This window comes from Xiphophorus hellerii, chromosome 20 (assembly GCF_003331165.1).
Source record: "Xiphophorus hellerii strain 12219 chromosome 20, Xiphophorus_hellerii-4.1, whole genome shotgun sequence".
Lineage (NCBI taxonomy): Eukaryota > Metazoa > Chordata > Actinopteri > Cyprinodontiformes > Poeciliidae > Xiphophorus > Xiphophorus hellerii.
The window spans coordinates 1,451,012-1,476,598 of record NC_045691.1 but is presented as its reverse complement, the minus strand read 5'-3'; the positions used below and the strand labels follow the sequence as shown (position 1 = coordinate 1,476,598).

The 25,587-nt window shown below is 41.7% G+C and overlaps 1 protein-coding gene and 1 long non-coding RNA gene across 2 annotated transcripts; one reads left to right on the top strand and one right to left on the bottom strand.

The window, feature by feature from the left end:
* The first annotated feature begins 495 nt into the window (after positions 1 to 495).
* ip6k1 (inositol hexakisphosphate kinase 1) lies at positions 496 to 25,351 on the top strand. The gene is made up of 9 exons (XM_032549221.1): positions 496 to 572; positions 12,878 to 13,079; positions 13,879 to 14,005; positions 17,477 to 17,583; positions 17,617 to 17,648; positions 18,812 to 18,990; positions 20,829 to 21,004; positions 23,006 to 23,239; positions 24,896 to 25,351. The coding sequence occupies exons 2-9, from the start codon at positions 13,005 to 13,007 to the stop codon at positions 25,271 to 25,273; spliced, it is 1,308 nt and encodes a 435-aa protein (XP_032405112.1). The 5' UTR covers positions 496 to 572; positions 12,878 to 13,004; the 3' UTR covers positions 25,274 to 25,351.
* On the bottom strand, positions 20,713 to 21,317 carry LOC116710270 (uncharacterized). The gene is made up of 2 exons (XR_004337073.1): positions 21,174 to 21,317; positions 20,713 to 21,093 (listed from the first exon to the last, which is right to left on the bottom strand). It is a non-coding gene; the product is annotated as an uncharacterized LOC116710270 (long non-coding RNA).
* Positions 25,352 to 25,587: the final 236 nt, after the last annotated feature.

Below are 25,587 nucleotides of genomic sequence, written 5' to 3'. Positions count from 1 at the left end.
GTCTAGGCTTAGGCTTACATTAGCATTTGGCTAATTTTAGCTTATACACTAATTTCAACATACTGAATGGTGTAAGCCCAGGTTCGTCAACATGCTTGTTACTCTTCACATGCTATTGATTACATTACACCTTTCTTTAGCATTGATGCTAATTTTTAGCATCAGAACGCTGGGTCCAAACCGACGGGCACACTCTGGCAGGTCCCGGTTAAATTTCTTCAGGAATTTTCTAGTTTAACCTTTTTGTTCATTTTTTTTCTCTGTTGGCACCGTTGTCAACAAAGGTTGGTGAATTGAAGTAGGCACTTTACACATCCACTAAAGAAAATAGTTCCATAGCACATTTGAATAAGGAGAACTATATTTATTTAATTTCATTGAGAACGTTTGTGAGTGCTACATCGGTTTTACATCTGTTAAACCGATGTGGCACTCTCAAAATTAATCTTGTGTTTCTTTGAAAACATAAAATTGTTAACTGCGGATGGATATGGGGTTTCAAAATCAAGCTTATTTTCTTCAGCAGTCCGTTGGCGCGGAGTCTGCGGGTTGGCTGTCCTACGAAAGAATCTGTAAGTACATTTCTTCTGTCTGTTTTACCTGTATTGTATAAAATTTTAGGGAGAGATTTTAAATCGCTAGTTAAAAAATTTTGCTGCTCGTAACAGATCGGATGACCGGAGCGTAACGTCAGTCCGTGATGTTAGCCTGCACCGTTAGCATGCGAGGCTACTTAACGGCAACTAGACTCTGTGTAACGACAGTGTTTTCCGGCGAGCCTTTCGGGTCAGAGCTGCTCTTAATGAAGGTGGAATTACGACGGACGATAGTATAAAACGAGGTGATGTTTTATTTTGAGTCAAAGCTTATTTAAATGCTGAAAGTGATCGACTTATTTCTCTTGCTGGTTGTCAGGCTAAGGTCAAGAAGCTGGCCAGTTCGGCAGCTAACGCTAACCGATACATTAAGTCCTTCTGCTAGCGGATAATGGCCGAGCCTCTGGATCACACTGATCGGGAGTTAAGATGTTGAGATAAGATGTTGTTTCTCCAAAAGTTTCATTCGCTGGAAGCTACCTCTGTGTAAATATGATTGTACCAAAGACCAGAGGCGGTAGGTTTTACCACCCGGGGACTCAGCCCTGCTAACACATATTTAACTATTTATAGGAATTTATTGATTTGAATAAATCAGTATTTGCTTGGATATATTATAATTACGGTACAATTTGCATTTGCACTTTATCAGTTAATTTTTATAAACATCTAAACACTGACATTTTAGCTTAAATAAGCTTTATATAATATAGGTGGTCTTTGATCACTCAAGTCCTTTGTGGTTTTATATGAATTACTATATTTTCTTGATGTAGTTTATTTATATTACTCATTCAAATTGAAAAATACTTTGATTTATCCCAAAAGAAAATTAAATGTTATCCAAGTATCTTTAAAGAGAGTGGATGGTGATGCTGTGGGCATCATGGAAGGACCTCCAGTAGCAGTCAGTTATGCAACGAATTTGAAGAATCCTCTGATTGAAGGCTGTTGCTGTATCACTGTCATGACATGCTGACAGATTCATTTTCATACAGCAGAGACTATTTTCTATTATAACATGTCCCAGATGATACTATCAGTTGTTGGCAATCACTGCTAATCCACCTCATTTGCTATCTGAATATACGGTTAGGAAGCCGGGAGGAGAAACATTGATTGATGGAAGAAATGCTTGGACCTCCTGCTCTGCATCCTTGAAGCCTCCTTTTCAACCCCTCTGGAATTTGTGATGATAATTCAGGCGTTATTTGAGTTTTTAGATGCTAATCCGCTTGTCCAAGTTGTAAAAAACAATACCTTGTTGCCATGGTTACGTATGATAACAACTGTAAGAAGGCAAAAGGTAAGATCAAAAATCCTTCCTGATGTAGAGTATCCAGAAACCAAGGGAATAATTCAACCAAAAAATAATCAGTAAAATAAGAACTATTGTAGCAGACCTTTATTTTTTGCTCGATTTTTAAAAACAAAATATCTCTGGTGTTTGGAATATTGATATAGATTTAGAAACAGTTTTGCTAATAATAATAATATTCAAATTTTTTATCTTTTGTGTGTGATTTCATGTTACTTAGGTGGAAAGATTTGTTTGCTAAAGTCTTGTTTTGAAACCTGCGTGCATTCAGGTTTTCTTCCTTGTTTTACTTGCTCTACTTGAAAATCAGCAGTTTGATGATATTTGTTTGATTAGAAGGCTTGCATTATGCTGATTGTGTTGTATTAATGCAGGGCTGCCTAGTCATGCTGCTTTATGAATGATCGTTTTATTAAATAGGTAGTGGCAGTTATCAGCTCGCACTGGGAGCTACTGGAAGCTTTAAACGGGATGCAGTGGCTTTTGTGGCTCCAGCATACTGCCAGATATTCTATTTTAATAACCTCTCGCCTCTCAAACAGCTTGTTTTGGTTATTCAAGATGGCATCACAGCATTAGGAGGAGAGAAAAAGGATTATTTGCTTATTATTTACCAAGCATTTCTCTGGAAATCCAGGTAAAACATCCAAAGCTAGTAGATATTTTAAGCTCTGTGTAGTCAGTCATTGTCCAGATAAATAGGAAAGTTATTTTTCTGAAACTTGGTTTGTATTCAAGCCAGAAAAGTAGAGCGTTTTGGAAATAATGACTCGGACTCCCGCTGAGCTGTCTCCATATGTCCTGTCTCCTGCCACCATCCTTCTGGTGGGTTCTTTAATTTGCTCCTGACAACCGTCCTCTTGCAGTATTTTATATTTTGTTTCTATCTGACATGGGCTACTGTTTCAAAACAAACATGGCGGATGACACATCTGATTATTGCAGAAGTATTCAAAGGCTGCAGTAGGACTTACCGTGAGGTGTAGGAGCTATTTCTCTATTTTCAGTTAAATCTTAGAATTTAGATTATTTAGTTTATTTGTATTTTTTTGCTTATTTTCTAGCTAATTTATAATTAGAATTTTTGTTTAATTTGTTAGAATAGGTTTTTGGCTAGTGATTCACTTAATTAATTTCAGTTTGGGACGTTGGTGTTTCACGGTATAAATAGGTAGTTCTTAGGTAGATCATTATGCACGTGGGTGGTCATATGGTTTTTTTTACCAGTCAGTCACAGTACCAGTCAGCCAGTTTGTCATCAGTTGTCAATCAGTTAAACAGGTGCAGGAATCAGAGCAGAAGTAGCAGAAACCTGTTTTGTCTGAACAGTGGAATAAAACAAAGAACGAACTGCATTTTGACCCTTTTTGATCTTTTGGACTGCGTAAGCCAGAACCCATGGTGCATCACTGACTATTTGAATTGAATTCACTTTTTGTTTTGATCACGTTTAAGTTTTAAGTTTTTTGATTTTGAGGACAAATAGTCACTACAGTGAGGCTTGGATGTTTGTAAAGCTTCTCCCAGTTACCTCCTGACAAGGCAGAAAAAAAAACACTTGAATGTTTTTATATTTTATTTAAATCTCCTGAATGGAGATAAGCTGTCTGTCTTCGTCCTGGTTTCCCTGTTTTACGTTTAGACACACGTTTGATTGGTTAAAGCCAGGCCTATGTGTTTTAATGTCCAGAGAATATCCGTTTTACTTTACTTGTCATGTTCGGATTCACCCTTCGGACCCACATGCAGAACCAACAAGTCCAAGTAAGGAAATAAGGTTTATTTTCAAAAGGTACAAACAACTGACAGGTCTTCAGACCCTTTCTGGGGAGCGGCTAGCATCACACAATCGGAGGCGCCTGGAATGAGAAGTTGGTTACTGAAGGTCAAGCCAGAGGGGATCAGAAATGTAATAGGAACAGCTTACTTCAGAGTGGTTCTGGGAAGCTCTGGGGAAGTGGTGTACAGGGTCCTGTGTGGAGGATGGGGATGTATATCCCAGAGGTGAGTGCAAGGTAGGTCGTGACAGAGAGCCAGAGGTCTGATGGGGCAGAGCAAGCTGGGGAAACACGGCGGAGCGGGCAGGCAGGAGACTTGCAGTGAACGGATCCTTCTAGAGAAACCCAGTGACGAGCCACGAACCTGGAGGCAGCAAACACAGGAACAGTAAAACTTCTGGTAAGTAGTCAAGAAACGAATCAATGACTGACAGCTGACTGCAGGAGAAAGCCAGGTAGACTACCGGTAACGTCAATCATCCAGCGCTGAGTGAGGGCTCTGCTGCTCCTTTATGCTCAGCACTCAGATGAGGCTGATGAGCTCCACCTGTGAAGGCTGCCCTGGCTCTCACCCAAGATCCTCACTGGAACAGATGCATCACTCACACACACACAGGAACCCTGACATTATTGTCTTTTAAATATATTTAATAGATAATATATGTATCTAAATGATTCCAAACATCCATCCACTGTCTATACTACACCTGCCACAATAATTAATCCTGCTGGACAGTAAATTGTCCTAAAAATATTCAATAAACGATAATATTGTTGTTTTGAGACCATTTTCAAGTAATGTAATGGTAGTGGCTTAATAAAATCAAATTCTCAAAGGTCAATAAACTTTAAATTCTAATGAACATTTAACACTGGAACTGGGAGACATTATCAATATCCAAAATAAATAAACAAAGCAACAAAAACAATAAATAAAATGAGTTATGAAGTCTCTGTAAACAAAACTCTCAAAAAAAAGGGCTAGTTGAAAAGACTGAAAACTTTTCATCCAGTTTTTAGTAGAAAGAGGAAAAACAATAAATCATGCAAATGGAAATTATTGAGTTTGTTTTAATTTGTCATGCCATTAATTAATTTATTGTTTATTGCAGGGGTGTCCAAAGTCGGTCCTCGAGGGCCGGCATCCTGCACGTTTTAGTTCTCTCCCTGGTAGTACCACCAACCTTTTCAGCATGTTAGTGTTCTTCTTAGGCCTTCTAACGAGCCATCATTTGATCCAGGTGCGTTAAACCAGGGAGAAAACTAAAAAATGCAGGATGCCGGCCCTTGAGGACCGACTTTGGGCACCTCTGGTTTATTGCAACAGTCTTAGTAGAGACCCTGAACAGGTCAAACACCTAAGAGACCAGTTAACCCAGCAGTCATGTTACTGGACTGTGGGAGGAAGCGGAGTACCCAGAGAGACCCAGACATGAACAGGGACGACATGCAAACTTCAGGCAGGAAAACTTTCATTAAACCAAACAGGCTAAACAGAAAATCAATACAAGTCATTAATGACATAATAATGCAGGAACACGTTCTCAAAGATCAATAAACCTTAAATTCTGATGAACATTTAACAATGGAACTGGAAAATATTTTAAATATCCAAAATAGAAAAAGAGAAACAACAAATAAAAAGAATGATGAAGTCTCTGTAAACAAAATTGTCCTTCAAAATAAGGGCTAGTTGAGACCAAAGAAATTGCAAGAATCTGAAAGTAGAATGAAGGTATTCTGATACAAAACATATAAATAGGATGAGATCATTTTGTGATGAGAAGGGGTGGGTTTTAATAAGTTTATATTTCTACCCACTCCTTTGAACATTTAGTGTTTGCATTGCTGTGATTTTAATTGTAAGTTGCTGCGTTCAATAAAATACAGAAAATACAAAAAATGTTTTATGGTATAGAATCCTCTTGGAACAGAAATCTTTGTTCCTAACGTTTGCCCTGAGTGATGAAGTTATGTCCTACATGTTTTTTCTTCTGGTTTTTGTCATTTACTGAACGCTGACATCAAACCTGTCCTGCTTTGCTCCAAAAATGAGTTTAAGGAGTAGAAAAGTTCTTCCTCTGATGTACTGAACACCTGCAACGCCTCAGCGAACCTCTTCACAGAATCAATCCGACTAAAATAGAAAACCGTCTCTGCAGCAGTTTCAGTTCTTCAGGTGATTCTGATGAAATAATGCACATTTATGGCTTTCTACAGTGGAATCTGAACAGAACTTCACATGTGTTTTATTTAATAAAGATAATAATAATAATTTTTGGGCTGCACAGTGGTGCAGTTGGTAGCAATGTTGCCTTGCAGCAAGAAGGTCCTGGGTTCGATTCCCAGCCCGGGGTCTTTCTGCACGGAGTTTGCATGTTCTCCCTGTGCATGGTGGGTTCTCCCCGGGTTCTCCGGCTTCCTCCCACAGTCCACAAACATGACTGTTAGGTAAATTGGTCTCTCTAAATTCTCCCTAGGTGTGAGTGTTCATGGTTCCTGTCTGTCTCTGTGTTGCCCTGCGATGGACTGGCGACCTGTCCAGGTGACACCGCCTCTCACCCGAACCGTTCGCTGGAGTTGGGCACCAGCAGCCCTCCTGACCCCGCTACGGACAAGGGTGTAAGAAAATAATAATAATTTAAAAACTGCTGATTTGTCCTCAGATGCGCTGAAAACGTTCACTTCCAAAAACACTAAAACTGTTTACTTCAACTCTTGGATATTTCTGGAAGTCCCTAATTGGCTTTCTCATCTGTGACTTAGTGAAGGACGAAGGATTCCCAAACACACACACACACCCAGCCCTGTGATCAGTCAGTTTGAAATAGCTGCTTAATCAGTCTGTCAGTGTTGTAGAACTGAAGTGGACCAGCGGCTTTGTCCTGGTGATTGCTTATGATGTAAGATATGCTCACACAGATCCTCTAAGCCAGTGGTCCCCAACCTTTTTATTACCGCGGACCGGTCAAGACTTGGCAATTTTACTGCGGCCCGGGGGCGACAATCAGTTGGGACATATAGCGGCTTCCTGATTGATCTGCTCTTATTTTAACAACTGTCCTGATTCTGTTTATATAAGCAGAGTTCAGTTTTAAAGCATGAAATCCAGAAATGTAATTGATTTTGCAGAGAAGATATGCTCATATGGCGTAAATAAAGGCATTGAGATGTTAGTCTCTCTTCCTTCTTGGTTCAATGGGTTATTACTAATTCCTTATTATAGAAAAATTTATTGTAAAATTAATTGACTGTTTTAATTCTTTGCAAACCCCTAGACCAATAAAACCAGTGAGTCATCAGCCTCATTTAATCCTTAGCAGCATAAAAAATAGATGCATGTTTTGCACTGGTACCAATTCTGCATAATAGATCTGCACACTACTGGTGCATAACATATCCAATCATCGCTGTAATTTCAGTATGTCCAATTATTGCAAGGATGCTATATTTGTGCCTCATAACAATAACATGTTTACCCAGTTGGAGAGACTCCAAACCAAACCTGATGATTTATGTTTCAGTGGCTGTGATGCTAAAACATTCAGAAAATGGCAGAACACTGGCTACAGCTCAACAAAGAAAAGAAAATGTATCATATCGGCTGAAAAAGTATGTATCAATTAGGAATGGAAACAATTAACCATTTGGAGCTTCTCCCATGCATCAGAGGGCGCCGCTGGTCATCCTTAAGCAGAGCCAGTTGACACAGAAACAAAGATGGCGGGGCCATACCAGAACAGATGGAGTCTGGTGTGGGATGCAAAATTCAGTTTATGCGGTTCTGCTTAGAAATATAAACGCATGACAAGATCATTAAGTTATTAGCTTAAAGGCACTCATTCAGCAGCGTCAACTTTTCAACCAAAAATTACAGATTTTTTATCAAAGATGAGGATGTGATGACGGCAATTCAAAGGACAATACGCAAAAAAACTGACATGACATAAAAACATGATGCCAATAAGCTCTGCTGATTTTGAGGGTTTCTAAGTTTAATAACGGGAGAAAACCACATCTTTCTGTTTATTCAGTCTGTGTTGAACCCACAAAAAATGTTAAAATATAATGATGTGCTTCTTTTTTCAAATTCAGCATATGAAAACTGTAGCCCTTTATGTTATGGAAAGACGGTTTTCCCTCCTGATAAAATGGGAAAAGTCGGGTTTTTAAGACAAATGTTTCAAGGTCGTACAACAAAGGACTTTAGACTACAGACAGATTCACAACACACACAGTCATGCACCATGATAGCGATACGATTTACAATAAATAAAGAACTAAACGGCATTAATTAGGGTTGGGCGATGTGGACTTAAAGTTTTATCATAATATTTTGTGGTATTATTTTTTAGGTAACTAAATAACTGACTATGCCATTATAGCCCCACAAACACAAATCCTGCTCTTGCAAAACATTAACATTTACAATACTCTCCTTAAGGACTACAGCCACTTAAAAAGTGAGATTTATATTATAAACTGTACACAGTAATGGCATTTAATTATATTTTCAAATATAATCCCAACAATATGTACAATTTTAGGATGTTTTAAACATCATTATCGGGAATGTATTGTGATATTGTGACAACAATAAATCAAAATTCTTATCATGATAAGAAATCTTTCACAATAAATAAAAAACAATACGATGGTGTTAATATCGTCCTGCGCCTTCCCAGCTGCTAGATGAATAAAATCATTATTTCTATTGAAACAACGAGGTTTTCTTCTGCTGGTTTGATCATTACTCTTTTTGCTTAAAGCAGATTTTTAAGCTCCATTAAACAAAAAGCACTTATGTTGTAAAATCCTGCTTGAGTTAAAGCGGAACTCACAATACAATATAGTCCAGGGGGATCTGGCACAGTAATCAGGTAAAATATGTTACACCATTAATTTGATTTTAAAAAAAAAACAAAACCAACCACTCAATAAGAAATTTGTTAATTTTTAGCAACAATGATTTATTCAAAAAGAATTACAATACTAAGAAATAATAATAGTTATCTTAATAAATAGATCGATAACCAAAAATCCCTCAAAAAATAATTATAGGTTAGATTTAAATCACTCAGTTTGTATCAGCAAAGAACCTAAATAATTAAATGTCCAAAATTTTCCCGTTCTTTTTCAAAAAGATTACTGTCCCCAAAGGAGTTCCATATCCTCCAAAAAAAACCAAAGTCCTGGAAGTATTTCCCCGTTGTAATCCAAAGGCCCGATCCAAAATGAAAAATCCAAACGTCCAAACCCCCCTCCCCCCCAAAAAAAAGATAAGAAAAAAGAGTGGTACCACCAAAAATCCCCAAAAAGAAAAGTAAAGTCCAGATCTCACCGGGAGAATCTGTCTTGCCCCTCGGCGGCGTTCTCTTGCACCGGGCGGTGTTTCCTGAGTGCAAGCTTCTATCCGGTTTCTAAATGCACGCTCTGCGGCGCTGGGACAAACTTTGACTGCTGTTTTATCTCTTTTCTTTGATTTTTAACTTGTTTTAAACATTCAATCAAATCAAATCTCCCGCTGCACAGATCTGACAGTGTGCGTCTTCCTCTCCTGTTGCTCCGCCCCTTTTTATCCACTAATTTCAACCACACCTAAAAACCAGTATGATACTGCCCAAAATCAGCTTTAAACAGTGGGAATTAGAAATAGTTTTAACAATGAAATACCAGCAACTGTTCTACAAAACAGTTTGATGCATTTACTTTTTATTGTATTCATTCAGAAAAAAAGCTGACATAGTGGTTATGTTACAATGTTACAGGCCCAAAGAGCCTGAACGGATCAAACTTAAATAATGAGCCAGCATGCAGTGCAGTCCTGCTGCTATTCTCTATGCAGATTGCTTACAGGTAATATTTTTTTCTTAATCTTAAAATGCATTTCTAATATTGTATTTAAAAAGGCTTATAATAGAATAGAATAGAATAGAAGTACTTTATTCATCCCAGCAGGGAAATTACTTCGCAGTTACAGCATAGAGACAAGACACAATAACAACTACCACTGAGTAGTAGTTGTAGATAAAATAAAATATAAAATGCTATAAATTGTAAAAATATGAATGCTGTTAATATAAAAAGCAACTTAAGAGCAGTCCTTGCAAAGATTAAAAAAAAATGCAGATATGTATATGTAAATATATGTACAGCAAGTGTGCCACAGTGCAGTTGTGCAAAATCGGACTGATTAGTGCAGAACAATGATTTAGCTTTTATTGTACAGTGAGATGGCCTGTGGCAGGAAGGATTTCCTGTATCTGTCCCTACGACAGCGGAGCTGGAGCAGCCTATGTGAGAAGGTGCTCCGCTGTCTGTCCACTATGTGGTGGAGAGGCTGCTGTTTATTGTCCATAATAGACAGAACCTTCTTCAGTCTCCTCCTCTCCACCACAGTTTCCAGGGACTCCAGCCTTAGTCCCAGTACAGAGCCAGCTTTCCTGATGATTTTGTCCAGTCTATTAGAGTCGCTGGCTCTGATGCTGCTTCCCCAACACACAGCAGCAAAGAAGATGGCACCGGCAACAACACTGTGATAAAAGGTCTCCAACATCTTGCTGCACACATTGAAGGATCTCAGCTTCCTTAAAAAATAGAGTCTGCTCATCCCCTTCTTGCACACAGCGTCAGTGTTAGATGCCCAGTCCAGTCTGTTGCCGATTACAACTCCCAGGTATTTGTAATCCTCCACCTCCTCCACCACTTCCCCTTTGACCTTTAGTGGCCGTGAAGGTATCTTCTTCCTTCTGAAGTCAATCACCATCTCTCTGGTCTTACTAATGTTGAGCCTCAGGTGATTCTGCTCAGACCACTCCACAAAGCCGTCCACCAGTGTCCTGTACTCCCCCTCCCCTCCATCCCCTATACACCCGACAACCGCTGAGTCATCAGAAAACTTCTGTAGGTGACATGACTCAGAGTTGTACTGGAAATCAGTGGTGTACAGGGTGAAGAGAAAGGGAGAAAGCACAGTTCCCTGTGGAGCTCCTACGTCACTGACCACCACATCAGACAGGACACTGCCCAGACGGACAAACTGTGGCCTGTCTGTCAAGTAGTCAGTAACCCAGGAGATCACTGAGTCGTTGACACCCATCCTCCGCAGCTTCTCACCCAGTAGCAGAGGCTGGATGGTGTTGAAGGCACTGGAGAAATCAAAGAATGTGATTCTCACAGTGTCTCCTCCACCATCCAGGTGCGAAAGTGCTCGTTGCAGCAGGAAGGTGACGGCATCGTCCACTCCTAAGTGGGGCTGGTAGGCAAATTGCAGGGGGTCTAGAAACGTCCTCACCTGAGGCCTCAGCTGGGCCAGGACCAGTCTCTTCATGACCTTCATCACATGAGATGTGAGAGCAACTGGTCTGTAGTCCTCTGGGTCGACTGGCCTTGGCTTCTTGGGAACAGGAACCACATGTGATGTCTTCCACCGCAGCGGGACTCTCTCCAGCCTCAAGCTCAGGTTGTACATGTGCGCCAGTACCGGGGCCAGCTGGCCGGAGCAGGTCTTCAGGATCCGTGGTGTAATGCCATCAGGTCCTGCAGCCTTCCCCTGGTGTAATCGCTCCAACTGTCTCTTAACCTGGCCTGTAGTCACCGTTAGCTGGGGGTAGGTGTTGTTGTCTGCAGTGGAGATGGGGGAGGAGAGGGTATGGGGGGCTGAAGGAGAGGTGGTGTGCAGGAGAATGCCGGTAGGTGGGTTGAACAACTTGGGGCAGTGTGGATGTGTGGGGGGATGGTGGTGGTAGGGGAGTAGCAGGAGGTGAGCTAAACCTGTTGAAAAACTGGTTGAACTGGTTTGCTCTATCCAGGCTCCCAGATGTCTGTGTGTCTTTCCCCTTCATCCCAGCGATTTGCTTCATTCCTTTCCACACATCTCTCCCACTGTTCTGCTTGAATTTGGACTCAAGCTTCCTCCTGTAGTTGTCCTTGCATGTCCTCAGTGTCTCTCTGAGTTCACGCTGGACTCTCCTCTGCTCCTCCTTATCTCCAGACCTGAAAGCCATCTTCTTTTTGTTTAGAAGTGCCTTCAGGTCACTGGTAAACCAGGGTTTGTTGTTGGAGAAGCAGCGCACGGTCCGGGCTGGCATGAGAGTGTCCTCACAGAATCTGATGTAGTCCGTGATGCAGTCAGACATGTTGTCGATGTCCTCCCCATGAGGCCCACAGAGCACATCCCAGTCTGTCGACCCGAAGCAGTCCTGCAGTGCCTCAGCTGCCTCCTGTGTCCACCTCCTCACCGTCCTGATGCGCACAGGCTGCCTACTCACTAGAGGGACATATTTGGGAGTCATCCTTACCAAGATGTGGTCCGACCTGCCAAGGGGGGGCAGGGCTGTGGCGCTGTATGCATCTTTGGCATTAGCATACAGGAGATCCAGCATTTTGTTTTCCCTGGTGGGACAGTCAACATACTGCTGGAAGTTGTGTAGAGTTTTGTCCAATGAGGTATGGTTAAAGTCACCTGTGATGACCATGAAGGAGTTTCTGGAGTTTGGCTGCGGTAGAGCTGATGATGTCACAGGCCACCGCTGCATCAGCTGATGGGGGTTAAATAAGTGGTTAAATAAAAATCTGCAGAATGTGCCAATATTTTAATCAGATTTTACTCTGAGAATAATCAAAAGATTCATCGATTACTAGGTAATCATTAGTTGCAGTGCTGCTGTTTTCAAAGCTAACATGTTCCTGATCGGTGAAATAAATGGCGGCTCCTTGAAGGACACGACTCGGAGTTGACCTGAATTCAAAGTCCAAATAGATAGAAATTGTAAAACAAGATGGCGGCGCAGGGCGTGCTAGCGTCACTCTGGACTTTAGAAACCCCAGGAGTTCATTGAGAAAAAAAATCCAGATTTTCCAAACACTAAAAACCAAAAATGTGATTAATTGATAAGATCGATTTATCGTCCCGCCCCAGTTAAACGTGTCAACATGTCGGCTCTCCTGAAAGTCAGGTGACCTCTTTCTCCAGGCTACGACTGGAAGCTGGAGTCTGTTCAGATGTTTTCTACTCTGCTTCAATAGGAAACCATTAATTGGATCTGGCGGTCCCTAGGAACCGTGTTTGGCCTCCTTCTGTTTTTAGGATACATTGTTTTAGCTTTTAGGGAACCAGAAAAGAGAACGCCTCTCTGATATTATGAATCATTAAGTCTTCTTTGTGTCACTTCCTGTCCTTGCAGTAAGCGGCGACCCCCACTGACTGACACCCTGCGATTCCTGTGGTTCCCCCGCATCCAACTTCAGTGCGTCAGGGTTCTGTCGGTGGTTTGGACTCTCATTGGACGCTTTATTAAGTGGCCATTTGGTATGGCGCAGCGTCCCCCTGGGGCTGTACCTAACCCACAAGATGGAGGCGTTTCTCTGGAGCCCTTCATACACCAGGTGGGCTGCACCCGAAAAAAAGCCCTGAATACGAAGAACCTGACTTTTACACTGCAAAAACAGAAATTTTTCTAAGTCATTTTAGTTTCTAGTCCAAATATATTAGTACCCTTGAATTAAGACATAGGAAACACAACTTATAAGTAACTTTTTATCAAGACATAGCAGCTTGTTTTCAGCCAATAATTCCTTAATATTGACGAAAAAGTTCTAGTTCCATTGTCAGATGATTTCACTTAAAACACTTATGGGACATTTTTCCCATAAGTGAAATAATCAGCCAGTGAATTTAGTACTTTTTCATCAATATTAAGGAATTATTAACTAAAAACACTTAAAAAAAATAAAATCCAGCTGTTTTCTGGCAATAAGTAAATGTTTTTTGTATGTCTGGAAAATGAACTGTTTCAAAAACTTTCTAAATGTAACATCACAAATCAGCACCTAGCAACCCCAGCAGAGCTCCAGCATGTTTGGTCAGCTGGTTTTACCTGATTTTGGATTTAAAGTGACAGGACTCCCTAAAGCAGCTCAAAAGAGGCAGAACTGACCAGACTGAAATCTCATTATCCAAGAATCATTATGAACATGTTAGATATGTCCTAACAGGTCACCTTTAAAACAAACGCCTGTGTCTTGCTTAAAAAGTTGTTTCTAAGTTAATTCAAGTTTTCTAAGATTTGCACTAGAAACTAGATTAAAAATACTTATAGATTTTGTGTTTTCACAGTTCTTTGTTTAGTTCTGTAAATCCAGGATGTCTGGCGGATTTTCATGTGTGGGTGTGTGTGTGTTGCAGGTGGGGGGTCACACCAGCATGATGCGGTACGATGACCACACCGTGTGTAAGCCTCTGATCAGCAGAGAGCAGCACTTCTATGAGTCTCTGCCTCCTGAGATGAAGGAGTTCACTCCTGAGTATAAAGGTCAGTATCCGCTCTCTGATGTTTCGAATCAGAACCGCTGGGCTCTTCATGCCGCCAGACCTCATCTCAGTGCAGCATTATGAAACCTGCAGCACACATTACTGGAGCTGAATTGATTAATCAATTATCAAAATAATCATCAACTAATTTAATAAGTCTCTCTGTGGTCCAGTAATTTTCGCTCAGCTCAGAATAACTCCCTGCTAAACGGCTGGAATGGCAGAATGACGCAAAGGAGGAAGGAGATCCTAATGTCTAGTGGAAGAGGAGACGTAGCGGCTCTGTTCTCCATCAGTGGCTGCTGCTGGATCTGCCTGACAGCCTGATGATGTAGAAACAAACCCAAACAAACGGCGACAGCGTTGGTCCTGTTCCCTGTTAGTAGAAATACTTCATGGTTGATGGAGCAGCCGTCTTATTAATCAGTCTGTTCAAAGGAGGAGAGCTTTTTGGGGGAACTTTTTTTTTAAAGCTGGCCTGTTATGCTTCCTTGAACAGGTTAGGATAGATCTGTACAAAACGAAACATGTTCATAAAATTTTTTGCACAAGATCATTTTTAGATGGAGATTTTATTCTGCTCAGCTCTGCATATTTTGAGCTGGTTTAGGGCGTCCTGTCACTTTAAATCCAAATAATCTGCTGCTGGCCACGCCCCCAACTCAACATTTGTACTCCAACATAAAAATGGCTGCAAACAGGTAAACAATTATACAACTGTATAGCTTTGAAAAGCATCAGTGGAACCTCCTACTCAACCAATAATAACGCAGCAAGTGGTTTCTGGACGGCAAATCAACAAGAAAACATTTGTTTTTTTCAGCAGCCACTGTACAGCGCAGCAGCGGTAAAACCAGCTGACTAAACGTGCTGGAACTCTGCTAGGGTTGCTAGGTAACGGACCGGGTTGCTAGGCAATGGCAAAGTGTGACTCAAGATTCGAGAGATTTTTGAAATGGCTTGTTTTCCAGACACCAAAAAATACTAATGTATTACCAGAATTGGTTTGGTGTTTTTTTTTTTAAGTGCTTGAGTTGTTTTTAGAAGCAGTAGAGTCCAAAACGGAAGTACAAAAACGTGCAAAATGTGACTTTTGCATAATAGTTCCCTTTAAAGATTTTGATTTTGTTTTTTTTTTACTCATGACCTTAGCACCACGGCAGACAGAGAGGAAACCGTCCCATCAGCCTGCTGCAATCATTCCCAAAACCAGGACACGGCACAAACTGTGGAAACCAGCGTGACCCATTTCCTTACTGAGCTAGAATGAGTTAGAATAAATCACAGCAGCTTTAATGGGACAAATTCACAGTTTAAACAAACACGACTACTGAGACGAAGCTCTGAAAGCCAGACGTTCGGTTGTGTTTGGAGAAATTACTCCATAATCATATGAAATAATGCATGCAGTTTAGTGAGGTTATGTCCCTGGGAGGGATTGAAAGGCTTTTAAAGAAAATGGATAAGAAGCGCAGACATGTTGGTGCTACTGGAGCACTTCCTGTTCCCACAGGATGCAAAAGGAAAAATCTTTAGTCTGCTGGTAATGCAGGGATTTTCAAACCTCTCATTACATCGTGAAAAAAGTCTTATCCTGACAGCGACAACATCCCAAAGCTAAAAGTGTTCAGGATTGCTACTTTTACCATTTTCTCCACATTTGGATCCATGACATCATCAATAAATATCAATAAATTTGATTAGATGCAGATGAGTGATAAAAATAATTTTCCTTTTGGTTCTGATGAATTTCAAAATGTGAAAACTTTTTTTATCATCAGTTTTATCACACAAATAACACAAAATATCAAAAATAAAACGGAAGTCCGATAACATGACAGCTGCTAATCCACCTCATTTGCTTTTGCTGCTCCTTGTTTTGAATCTGTCTGGCCGTTTGGGTAGAACTCTGGTGGAAATGAGGATCCGATCTCTGATGGTTCCTCCCGTTCTGCATCCATCAAGATTTCCTTTTCAACTCCTCTGGGATTTGGGATAAAAAGTTCAGGTGTTATTTGAGTTTTTAGGTTCTAATTAGCTGCTTCCATTTGTAAAAACAGTACCTTGTTACCATGGTTACACATCATAGTTGTCTAAAAGTTAAGAGCAAAATCCTCCCAAGCTGCACAGCATCCAGACCAGAGGGAATAATTGCAACCAGCGACTAAACCAAAAGAAATTAACAAAAGTCAAGAAAAAGAACCAATCAGAGCTGCTGTTGTAGCGATAACTATGGAGAAATATTTGTGTTTGCAGATTTTATTCCATCCATAGAAAAAAAAAAAACCTTCTGGGAATTCTCTAAAATCTGAGTCAGGAAGGTGAAGTTCAGGTATATTTGACTCCCTCTGCAGGTCTGACTCCGTTAGAGAAGCTGAATATTTTCTCCGGTGGGTCTGCATTCCCACCAGTCCTCCCCGATGTTGACGGCCGGCCAGCCAGCCTACATTTAGCCCTGGATCCCTGCCTGCTGCCATTGTCCTGCTGATTAAATAACAGCAGACGGACAGCTGCCCAGGAGCAACTTCTCCAAGCCGTCACGGTTGTTTTGCCCACATATTTTCTGACACTATCTGATGAAACATTGCGCTGCTCAGTGGTTCTGCAGATTGGAGGCGCCTCTGCAGAAGATGCTGGCAGGTGGAAAGTTTGATTAATTACATGAAGGAGAAGCTGAGCTGACTTTTATTGTGGCATTATTATGAACGGAGGGAGTTTCCACCTGGTTTCTGTGGAAATAAATAGGAAAATTAGATCTGAAGCAGGAGGACTTAATGTTTGATTTGTTTATTTTTGCCTCTGTGAGTGAGAGCGCTACCCAACACTCAGTCCAGCTTAGGAAAATCTGCCAGATTTGAATAAATGTCTAATCACACTGAGGATCTGAAGCACTTTTATAAACAACAGACTACAAAAACACAAAATCTTACCAAGTATTTTTGGTCTAGTTTCTACTGCAAATGTTTTATTCCACTTGAAATAAGACACAACTAACAAGTAACTTTTCAACAAGATTTAAGGGCTTGTCTTAAGTCAATAGTTCTTGAGTATTGATGAAAAGGTTCTAGTTACTCTGGAACATCATTTCACTTGAAACATGGAAAAATGTCTCGTTATAAGTCATCATCAATATGCCAATCATCAATATTAAAAAATTATTTGCTTTAAACGAGCCCCTATAACTTACGGAAAAGTTCTCGTGACGTCACACTTGTAGCTGACAGCCATCTTGGCAGGCAGTTGCAATGGGGTTGCTATGACAACAATAAACAAGTCACAAGCTTAGGACTAGCTCTCGCCTTGATCCTATCTAACTTAAAATAATACAAGTGCATTACAACTAGTCTCCACCCTGGGTAATAATAAGATAAATATCGATGATATTCACTGTAGAGCTTTCTGCCAAACTAGCAAAGTAGCTCAGCAGCTTTATAACCAATTGTTTCTGATCGTCTCTGGTTCTGTCTGTCAGGCGTGGTCCTGGTGTCCTTCGAAGGCGACTCCGACGACTGCATCAACTGGGTGGCGTACCCCTACGTGGACAACATGGAGGACGTGACGGGGGAGCTGGAGGAGCAGGTCAAGGAGAGGGAGGACCAGAGGGAGGAGCGGGCCGAGCAGAGGGAGGAGCGGGCCGAGCAGAGGGAGGAGCGGGCCGAGGAGAGGGAGGAGCGGGCCGAGCAGAGGGAGGAAAGGGAGGAGCAGAGGGAGGAGCGGGTCGAGCAGAGGGAGGAGCGGGTCGAGGAGGGGGAGGAGCGGGCCGAGGAGAGGGAGGAGCGGGTCGAGCAGAGGGAAGAGCGGGTCGAGCAGAGGGAGGAGCGGGCCGAGGAGAAGGAAGAGCGGGTCGAGGAGAGGGAGGAGCGGGTCGAGGAGAGGGAGGAGCAGAGGCAAGTAACAACCTGTTCACTTCATCACTAAGCTTCGCTTCCATTGCAAAACTTTACAAATATTCTGCTTATGTCAAAAAACACTTTAGTAATTGCGTAGTTTCAGTTAAATAAGAAACACTGCAGAAGAGTTTTCCCATGTTTTAGTTGCTTTTCTTTTCTTGAGTTTGTTCATGCTGTAAGTAATTAGAAATTGCCGCACCATCGTTGTCCTACTACTTCCTGTCACCTTTTTCTTTGTCTTCTCCACAGTAGTAACTGTTGTTGATCATGTGACTCATTATGCAAAAAAGTGTTTCCATTGCAATTTTGCAAAATAAACCAACTTCGATACAACAAAAAAAATTACCTCATTTATTAAGCAAGCTGATTTTAGAAATGTCAAGTTGCTCGATTATAGATGAGTTGCAGCGTGACGTCACATGCGTAAGATCCTCCCTCCACCTCCCAGCTGGAGGGCAAAAAGCTGCTCGCTGGTGATGATTAGCATTGGTTTTAGCTGTTAAGTTGTCAATATAACGCACTAAATTTTGAATGTATGCGTGATGTATAAAATAAAAATGAAGGTGGTGCTTTGCTACTAATTGTCAACACTGACAACTAGGTAGCAAGGTCAGGAAAAAGTTTTAATTATAAAAAAAATAGCGAGGGAGAGGAAAGTAGCTCAGTTATGCTAGCTTGACTTTGACAAACTTAACATGTAGATGTGCTGCAGAATTCGGTGTTTCAGTTCAATTAAAAATTGTGCGAAATTTCCGGATGTAAACGATAACATGCAACATGTCCATATTGTTAATGGAAACGCAGCTACTGATAATGATAAAAATATTCACAAGATGTGCGATATATCGACTGTCGTTATTTATTTGAATGAACAACAGTTAATTAAATCACAATAACAACCTGCTTTCCTGCTTCAGTTCTGTGAAACAGAGTCCCCGGCTGGACCCAAAGGTCCGCTCGGACGTCCTGTTCCAGATGCTGGACTCGAACAGCGGCGTGGCCTCGGAGAAGATCAGCCTCAACCCCTGGAGCCTGGTGTGCCACAAGCAGCAGCTCAACCGCATGAGATCCGAGTCCAAGGACCGCAAGCCCTTCAGTATCCTTCGTCCATCCGCCTGGACAGCCTGCACTCACCGTGACTCACTGGACACTTTGTTAGGCTCACCTGTTTAACTCGGCCAATCGCATCGCAGCAACTCAAAGCACAGGAGCTTCATGGAGTCTTTTTGTTTTGCAGTTCCTTCAGAATTTCATAATATTTTTTGTGATTTTTTTTTTTTTTTTTCCTGATCAGAATTACTGATTTTTTTAGTGCTACTTTAGAAATATTTGCAGGGACTTCTGCAGCATTTTTTTCATTAAATCCCTTCCAAAAAACTACATATACAAGAAAAAATATAAGAAATAAAAACAGCAAACAGGCAAATTAAACTAGGTCGATTTTTGTACCATAACTGAGGCGGAGGCAGCAGGTTAGTAGAAGTAAGAAATACTGCCACCTGCAGGTGGGAGTTAGCGTCACTTTAACCCAGGGGTGCCCAAAGTCAGTCCTCGAGGGCCGGCATCCTGTTTTAGTTCTCTTACTGGTGTTAGTAACAACCTTTTCAGCAGGTCAGTGATCTTCTTAGGCCTCTAATGAGCCATCATTGGATCCAGGTGCGTTAAACCAGGGAGAGACGAACATCAATCAATCAATCACATTTGATTTGTATAGCACATTTCAGCAGCAAGGCATTTCAAAGTGCTTTACATCATATCGAACACAGAAACACAATGCAGCATAGAATCAACAATCAAAACACAGCATTAAGTCAGGTTAAATTTGTAATTGATTACGTTTCAAATACAATCCTAAACAGGTGGGTTTTCAGTTGAGATTTAAAAGAAGTCAGTGTTTCAGCTGTTTTACAGTTTTCTGGAACTTTGTTCCAAATTTGTGGTGCATAGATGCTGAAAGCTGCTTCTCCTCGTTTGGTTCTGGTTCTGGGGATGCAGAGCAGATACATAAATCTGCATAAATATTTGGAATCTTCAAAAACTGGAGTGTATTTTTTTTTTAGCTTATTTTAATAGAACTTCTCAAAAAGACAAGTTAAACCAAGAATTATGAAAAATATTATGTTTATATCGTTCTAAGACTATGGCATTTTTAATACCTAAATTTTATTTAAGCAACAAAAAAATATCACTTTTGGCACAAAATGACATAAGCCATTATTTTTGGAAGGCGATTATATTCATACAGTTAAAAACAACAGAGACACAAAAAATCTCTTAACTTCATTTTTAAACGTTTGTTTTTACCCGCAAATTATTAAAAACTATAAAAACTCGTGTCCCTTAATTTGAAGGAGCAAAATTAGAAAAAAAGATTCTCGTCGATCAACATTTTAAAAGTACTTAAAGTCGTGGACAGAATATTTTTTTAAACACATCTGGATCGATTCAATTAGTAAAACTTGCCCGATTGTTTCTTCAGGGTATCAAAATGGTTGACAAAATTCATATTTTCAAGCCTGTAAATCCCAACTTTTGGTGTAAAAGAAAGCAAAAATCTTTTTATTTCTTTTTTTAAATCAAATATATATATATTTTTTATTTTTTTTTTATCGCCCCGCAAGGGCTCTTTTTTTTTTTTTTTTGTGGGCTCTAGTGTCCCTTTTTCAAAGTAGGCTGACAGGAAAGGGGGAAGGAGAGGGGGGAAGACATGCGGCAAACGTCGTCGGGTCCGGGAGTTGAACCCGCGACAGCCGCGTCGAGGCCACGTTGCCTCCGAATGTGGGTTGTGCCAACCCCTCCGCCACCACGGCACGCCCCCTAAATCAAATATATTTGTATATTTTTCCAACTGACATTCTTAAAACTAGATCAGATTCAGTCTGCGGTCGATGAAATCCTCCAGGTTTTATTCCCTAACTGCGGCGTCTCAACCAGAGGGCCTGCTGCTGGAGAACATCGTCCACCCCTTCTCCTTCCCCTGCATCCTGGACCTGAAGATGGGAACCCGGCAGCACGGCGACGACGCCTCGGAGGAGAAGGCGGCCCGGCAGATAAAAAAATGCAAACAGACCACTTCGGCGAAGCTGGGCGTCAGACTGTGTGGCATGCAGGTAGAATGGCGAAGGAAACGCATCAGGATGCAGCTGCGGAAACTCCTATCAGTCCATCTTTCATTAACCCAACGTCACGCTTCACTCAGCTGCAGAAAAGTGGACAGAATTGTCATGATTTCAGCCCTTCAGCTCTACCTTGACTGTGCTGATTACTCATTTCCCTCACCTGCACTGAGCTGCTCCCTATTTAAACAGCTGTCGTCACCATCTCAGTGCGAGATCGTCTGTTGCCGCTGTCACAGCTTTCAAGCCTTGTCTCATGTTCCAAAGAGTTTTCTGGTTTTCTGACCCTGCCCTCTGGTTACTGGATTTTCATTGCCTGAGACCATCCCGTGCATGACCCCGGACCATGACCCCGGACCATTTCACGACTCAGCCTCTGGTTGGTGGATTTTGTCCCTGTCTTCTGTTTGTCCCCCGGACCTCCCATTGTCCACTCACCCAACCCTCCCCCAGCTGGACTCCTGACCCCTGTGGATCCTCCATCCCTGACCCACCAGTGTGACCACAGCCTGCTACATCATTATTTTTGTAATAAAACGTTTGGTGAACCGTCCTCATGTTTTGGCTGCATTTTGGGTTCTGGCTGATTTTGCTCTTAACGTTACAAGAATAGCTTAAATTGAAAATGCTACGTTCAATTTTTATTCAGTTTCCAGCTTCTGCTGAATTAGAGAATATATCATTTATTTCCTCTACTTTTAAAGCGGCAGTATTATGTAACAGTAACCTTTTTGGGCATTAGCTCATGTTAGAATGTTATTCCCTCATCAGAAAAAACCGGAGTGTTGCTTTGATTCTTTGATATCCTTTAATCTCCATGGCAACCATTCAGCAGTGCAAAGCGCCTGGGTGGACCTAGCCCCGCCTTCTAGGTACAGCTCCTCCTCAGAGCTGCAGTTTCCGACCTCCCCTGTCCCGCCTCAGCTCCTTCAGACTAGCCAGCAGCAATTAGCAAACACCTGGTGGAACTGCTGAGCTCATTATAGGAGCTACTTCTCACTGAAACATTGGTAAAAAAGTTGCTAAAGGGTTAATAGAGGAGCCATGCAGTGATGACGTCCTGAAGGTGAAGTTTCAGAAAGAGCAGGAGTTTCTTAAAGAGACAGGCCCAATTTCAAGGCCTTAAATCAGGAAGTGAAATTTCTTTTCAGTCATGTGTGATATTTATGTGTAATTTTTTATAACAAGTTGAAAGTAACATAGTTTCTTGATTATGATATAGAATGGCACTATGTGCCTGGTAAATACATAATACTGCCCATTTAAAGAGGACCTATTATGTAAAATTCACACTTTGCACATTTTTGGTCCTTTGTTTGGGTTTTTAGTGCTTCTAAAAAAAAACAACAGCCCAGGCGCTTAAAAGAACCCACCCAGCTGTGTTTCTTTGGCAATAAGTTAATGTTTTCTGGTGTCTGGAAAATAAGCCATTTCAAAAACCTCCTGATTGTTGAGCCACAATCTAGGTGCTGTTACCTAGCCACCCAGCCTGTTACCTAGCAACCCAGGCTGAGCTCCAGAACATTTGGTCAGCTGGTTTTATCGCTGCATGTGCTGTACAATGGCTGCTGGAAAACACAAGTGTTTTGTTGTTGACTTACCATCCAGAAACCATTTGCTGCATTTTTATTGACTGTGCAGGAGGTTTCACTTCTGCTTTTCATCAATGTGTTGTTGTATGATTGTGCATCTGTTTGCAGCCATTTTTACATGCGAGTATAAACGTTGAGTTGGCCAGCAGCTTGTTTGGATTTAATGTGACAGGACGCCCTAGAACAGCTCACAATAGGCAGAACTGAGCAGATTAAAATCTCATTATCTAAGAATCATTTTGTGCTAAAAAAGTAATGAGCATGTGTTGTTTAGACCGATCCTAACTTGTTCAAGGAAGCGTAATAGCTCACCTTTAAAACCTCACAGAGCTGCAGCCAGTATTACTGTCTGCAGAGTGATTTTTGTGATGAATTATTTAAACGTTGCCCTCTCCCCCTGCAGGTGTACCAGCCGAGCACCGGCATCTACCTCTACAGGGACAAGTTCTACGGGCGCGGCCTATCGGTCGAAGGCTTCTGCCAGGCGCTCTGCCAGTTCCTGGACAGCGGGAAGGGCCTGAGGCGGGATGTCTTTGAGCCGATCGTGAAAAAGCTCTGCAGCCTGAAGGTGGTGCTAGAGAGGCAGGAGTCCTACCGCTTCTACTCTTCCTCGCTGCTCATCATCTACGAGGGAAAGGTGAGCAGGTTTCTAATTAAGTCTTTATTATGTAATTATTTATAAGAGATCGCTGTGGTGGATTAGCGGATTAGCTACCGCTGCTATTAGCTAAGCTAGCAGTGCGGTGGTTGATTAGCTCATTTAAACACCCCTCACTCTACTGATGATCTGTCAGTTGATGTTTAGGTTCCCTTTTTATTTATTTTTTATTTTATTGTACTTTTTTAACTGAACTGAAACACAGAATTCTGCAGCACATCTATAAGTTAAAGTTGTCAAAGTCAAGCTAGCATAGCTAACTTACTTCCTTATCCCTTGCTATTTTTTTAACTAAAACTTCCTGATCTTATTGTCTAGTTCTTGTCATGTTAACAAGTAACAGCAAAGCACTGCTTCCCTTTTTTCTTCCATACATTTAAGATTTAGCATGTTATGTTGACAACTTGACAGTTAAACTAATGCTAGCCATCGTCAGTGAGAATTTTTTAATATTAAATGATTTACATTTTGTTCAGTTACTAAGTACTTCAGTTGCCTTCTTGCCAAATACTTTTTTACTCTTATTGAGTAATTTTGTTTTAGATGTCCAAGTAAAAAGTAAAGTAAAATGTCATTCTCTTATTTTTTACAATTTTTGGATACTCTACCTGTTTCTGACTGAAATGAAGCTCAGATAAAATTTTTTAATGAAAGTTTTGCTGAGTCGTTCCGTCCCAGCGGTGTGACGTCTCAGGTTTGAGTTTCTGAATGAAAAACTACAGACTGACGTTTTTCTGCTTCTATTTTTGGTCTGTAACTCCTGAGGGAGACACGCTTCAAGAATAAAATGAGACGACATGGAGCTGAGACTGAACCCAAACTGTCAGCCTCTGGAAGGGAACGGGCTAAATAAAAAAACTTGCTTCAGAACCGAGCAGAACCGCGGTTCAGATGATCCTCTGCAGGTTCACTGCTGAGGAAATCTGTTAAGATTTCAATGATTAAATCGTCATTTTTACAACTCTTCCTTTGTAATTCTGGACTGACAGTTTATTAACACATAAGTAGCCGCTCCACCTAATTTAACAAGTTTCCACTGTAATGTTTTAGGTCTTATGAGTAAATCTATCTGTTACAAAGATACAAACCATACTAAAAAGAATGTACTATAAAAATATGTTTATTTCTGAAAATTCAAAGGATTTAGTCTCCCGTTGGAAAATAAATGGTAATACTGACTCTAGAATCAATAACTAAACTAATAATAATCACAGTAATGTAATAAATTAATAGGTACCACTGACGCCTTGTAATAAGAAGGTTCTGGGTTTGAACCCGGCCTGCGTTCCTCCCCGGGTTTTCCAGTTTTCTCCCACAATCTAAAAACAGGACAGTTTTTACACCTGATGGTCTCGGTTTGATTTGGGAACAAAATGTCAACATTTCTTACATTTTCAGCTGCTGTGGAGTCAAACCTGTTCCCCTCCTCACCTGAGGGGGCGCTGCACCAAGGACCACTGAAAGAAACAACATGAAAGAGGAAACAGCTTTTGCAGTTAGTTTGGATGGTTTGACTCAGAGCAGCTGAAAATGTAACAACTGTTACGGGACTATAAGGTGAAACCTTCCTGGTTCCGTTAGTTTATATACCGGACCGTTTCGGACCTGGTTGACTGACTTCTCGATCTGCTGCAGGAGTCTGAAGCCGCCCCGCCGCCCGGCCCTGGGCAGAGCGCCGCCCCTGCAGACATCCACGCCGCTCCCTCGGACCTGGAGCCTCTGTCCTCTCAGGGACCCGGACATTCGGCGCCAGACGCCCCCCCCCCTCCCTTCCCGCCCAGCGTGACGGACTGCTGCCCCTTTGTGCCCTGTCCCCCATCAAAATGTCCCTCCCCGCCGCCGCCTCAGCAGCCCCCTCTGGTGGACATGCGCATGATTGACTTTGCCCACTCCACCTTCAGGGGTTTCCTCGACGACAAGGTCCTGCACAAAGGCCCGGACCAGGGCTACCTGTTCGGACTGGAGAACCTCATTCATATTATAAAGGACTTTCGAGATGAGAACCTGCCGTAGCTCCAGAGGCCGGAGGTTCTGGAGCTACGGCAGGTTCTGTTCTGTTCTGTTCTGTTCAATGAACCACCAAAAAACGTCCTCCCACTCTAGAGACTGATCGGTCTTTAAGCAAACACACACACCCCTCTTACTGTGAGTCCATTCAGGTCGGACCGCACCGAGGAGACGGGACGGCGCCGCCAAAATGGCCACACACCAAACTATGACCTTCGTGGTTTAAAGTTTTCCCTCACCATCACACATCAATGCCTAACCACAGAGCGGCGGTGACATCACAGCAGGTGGCCCGCCGCCGTCCTGAGGGGATTTTAACT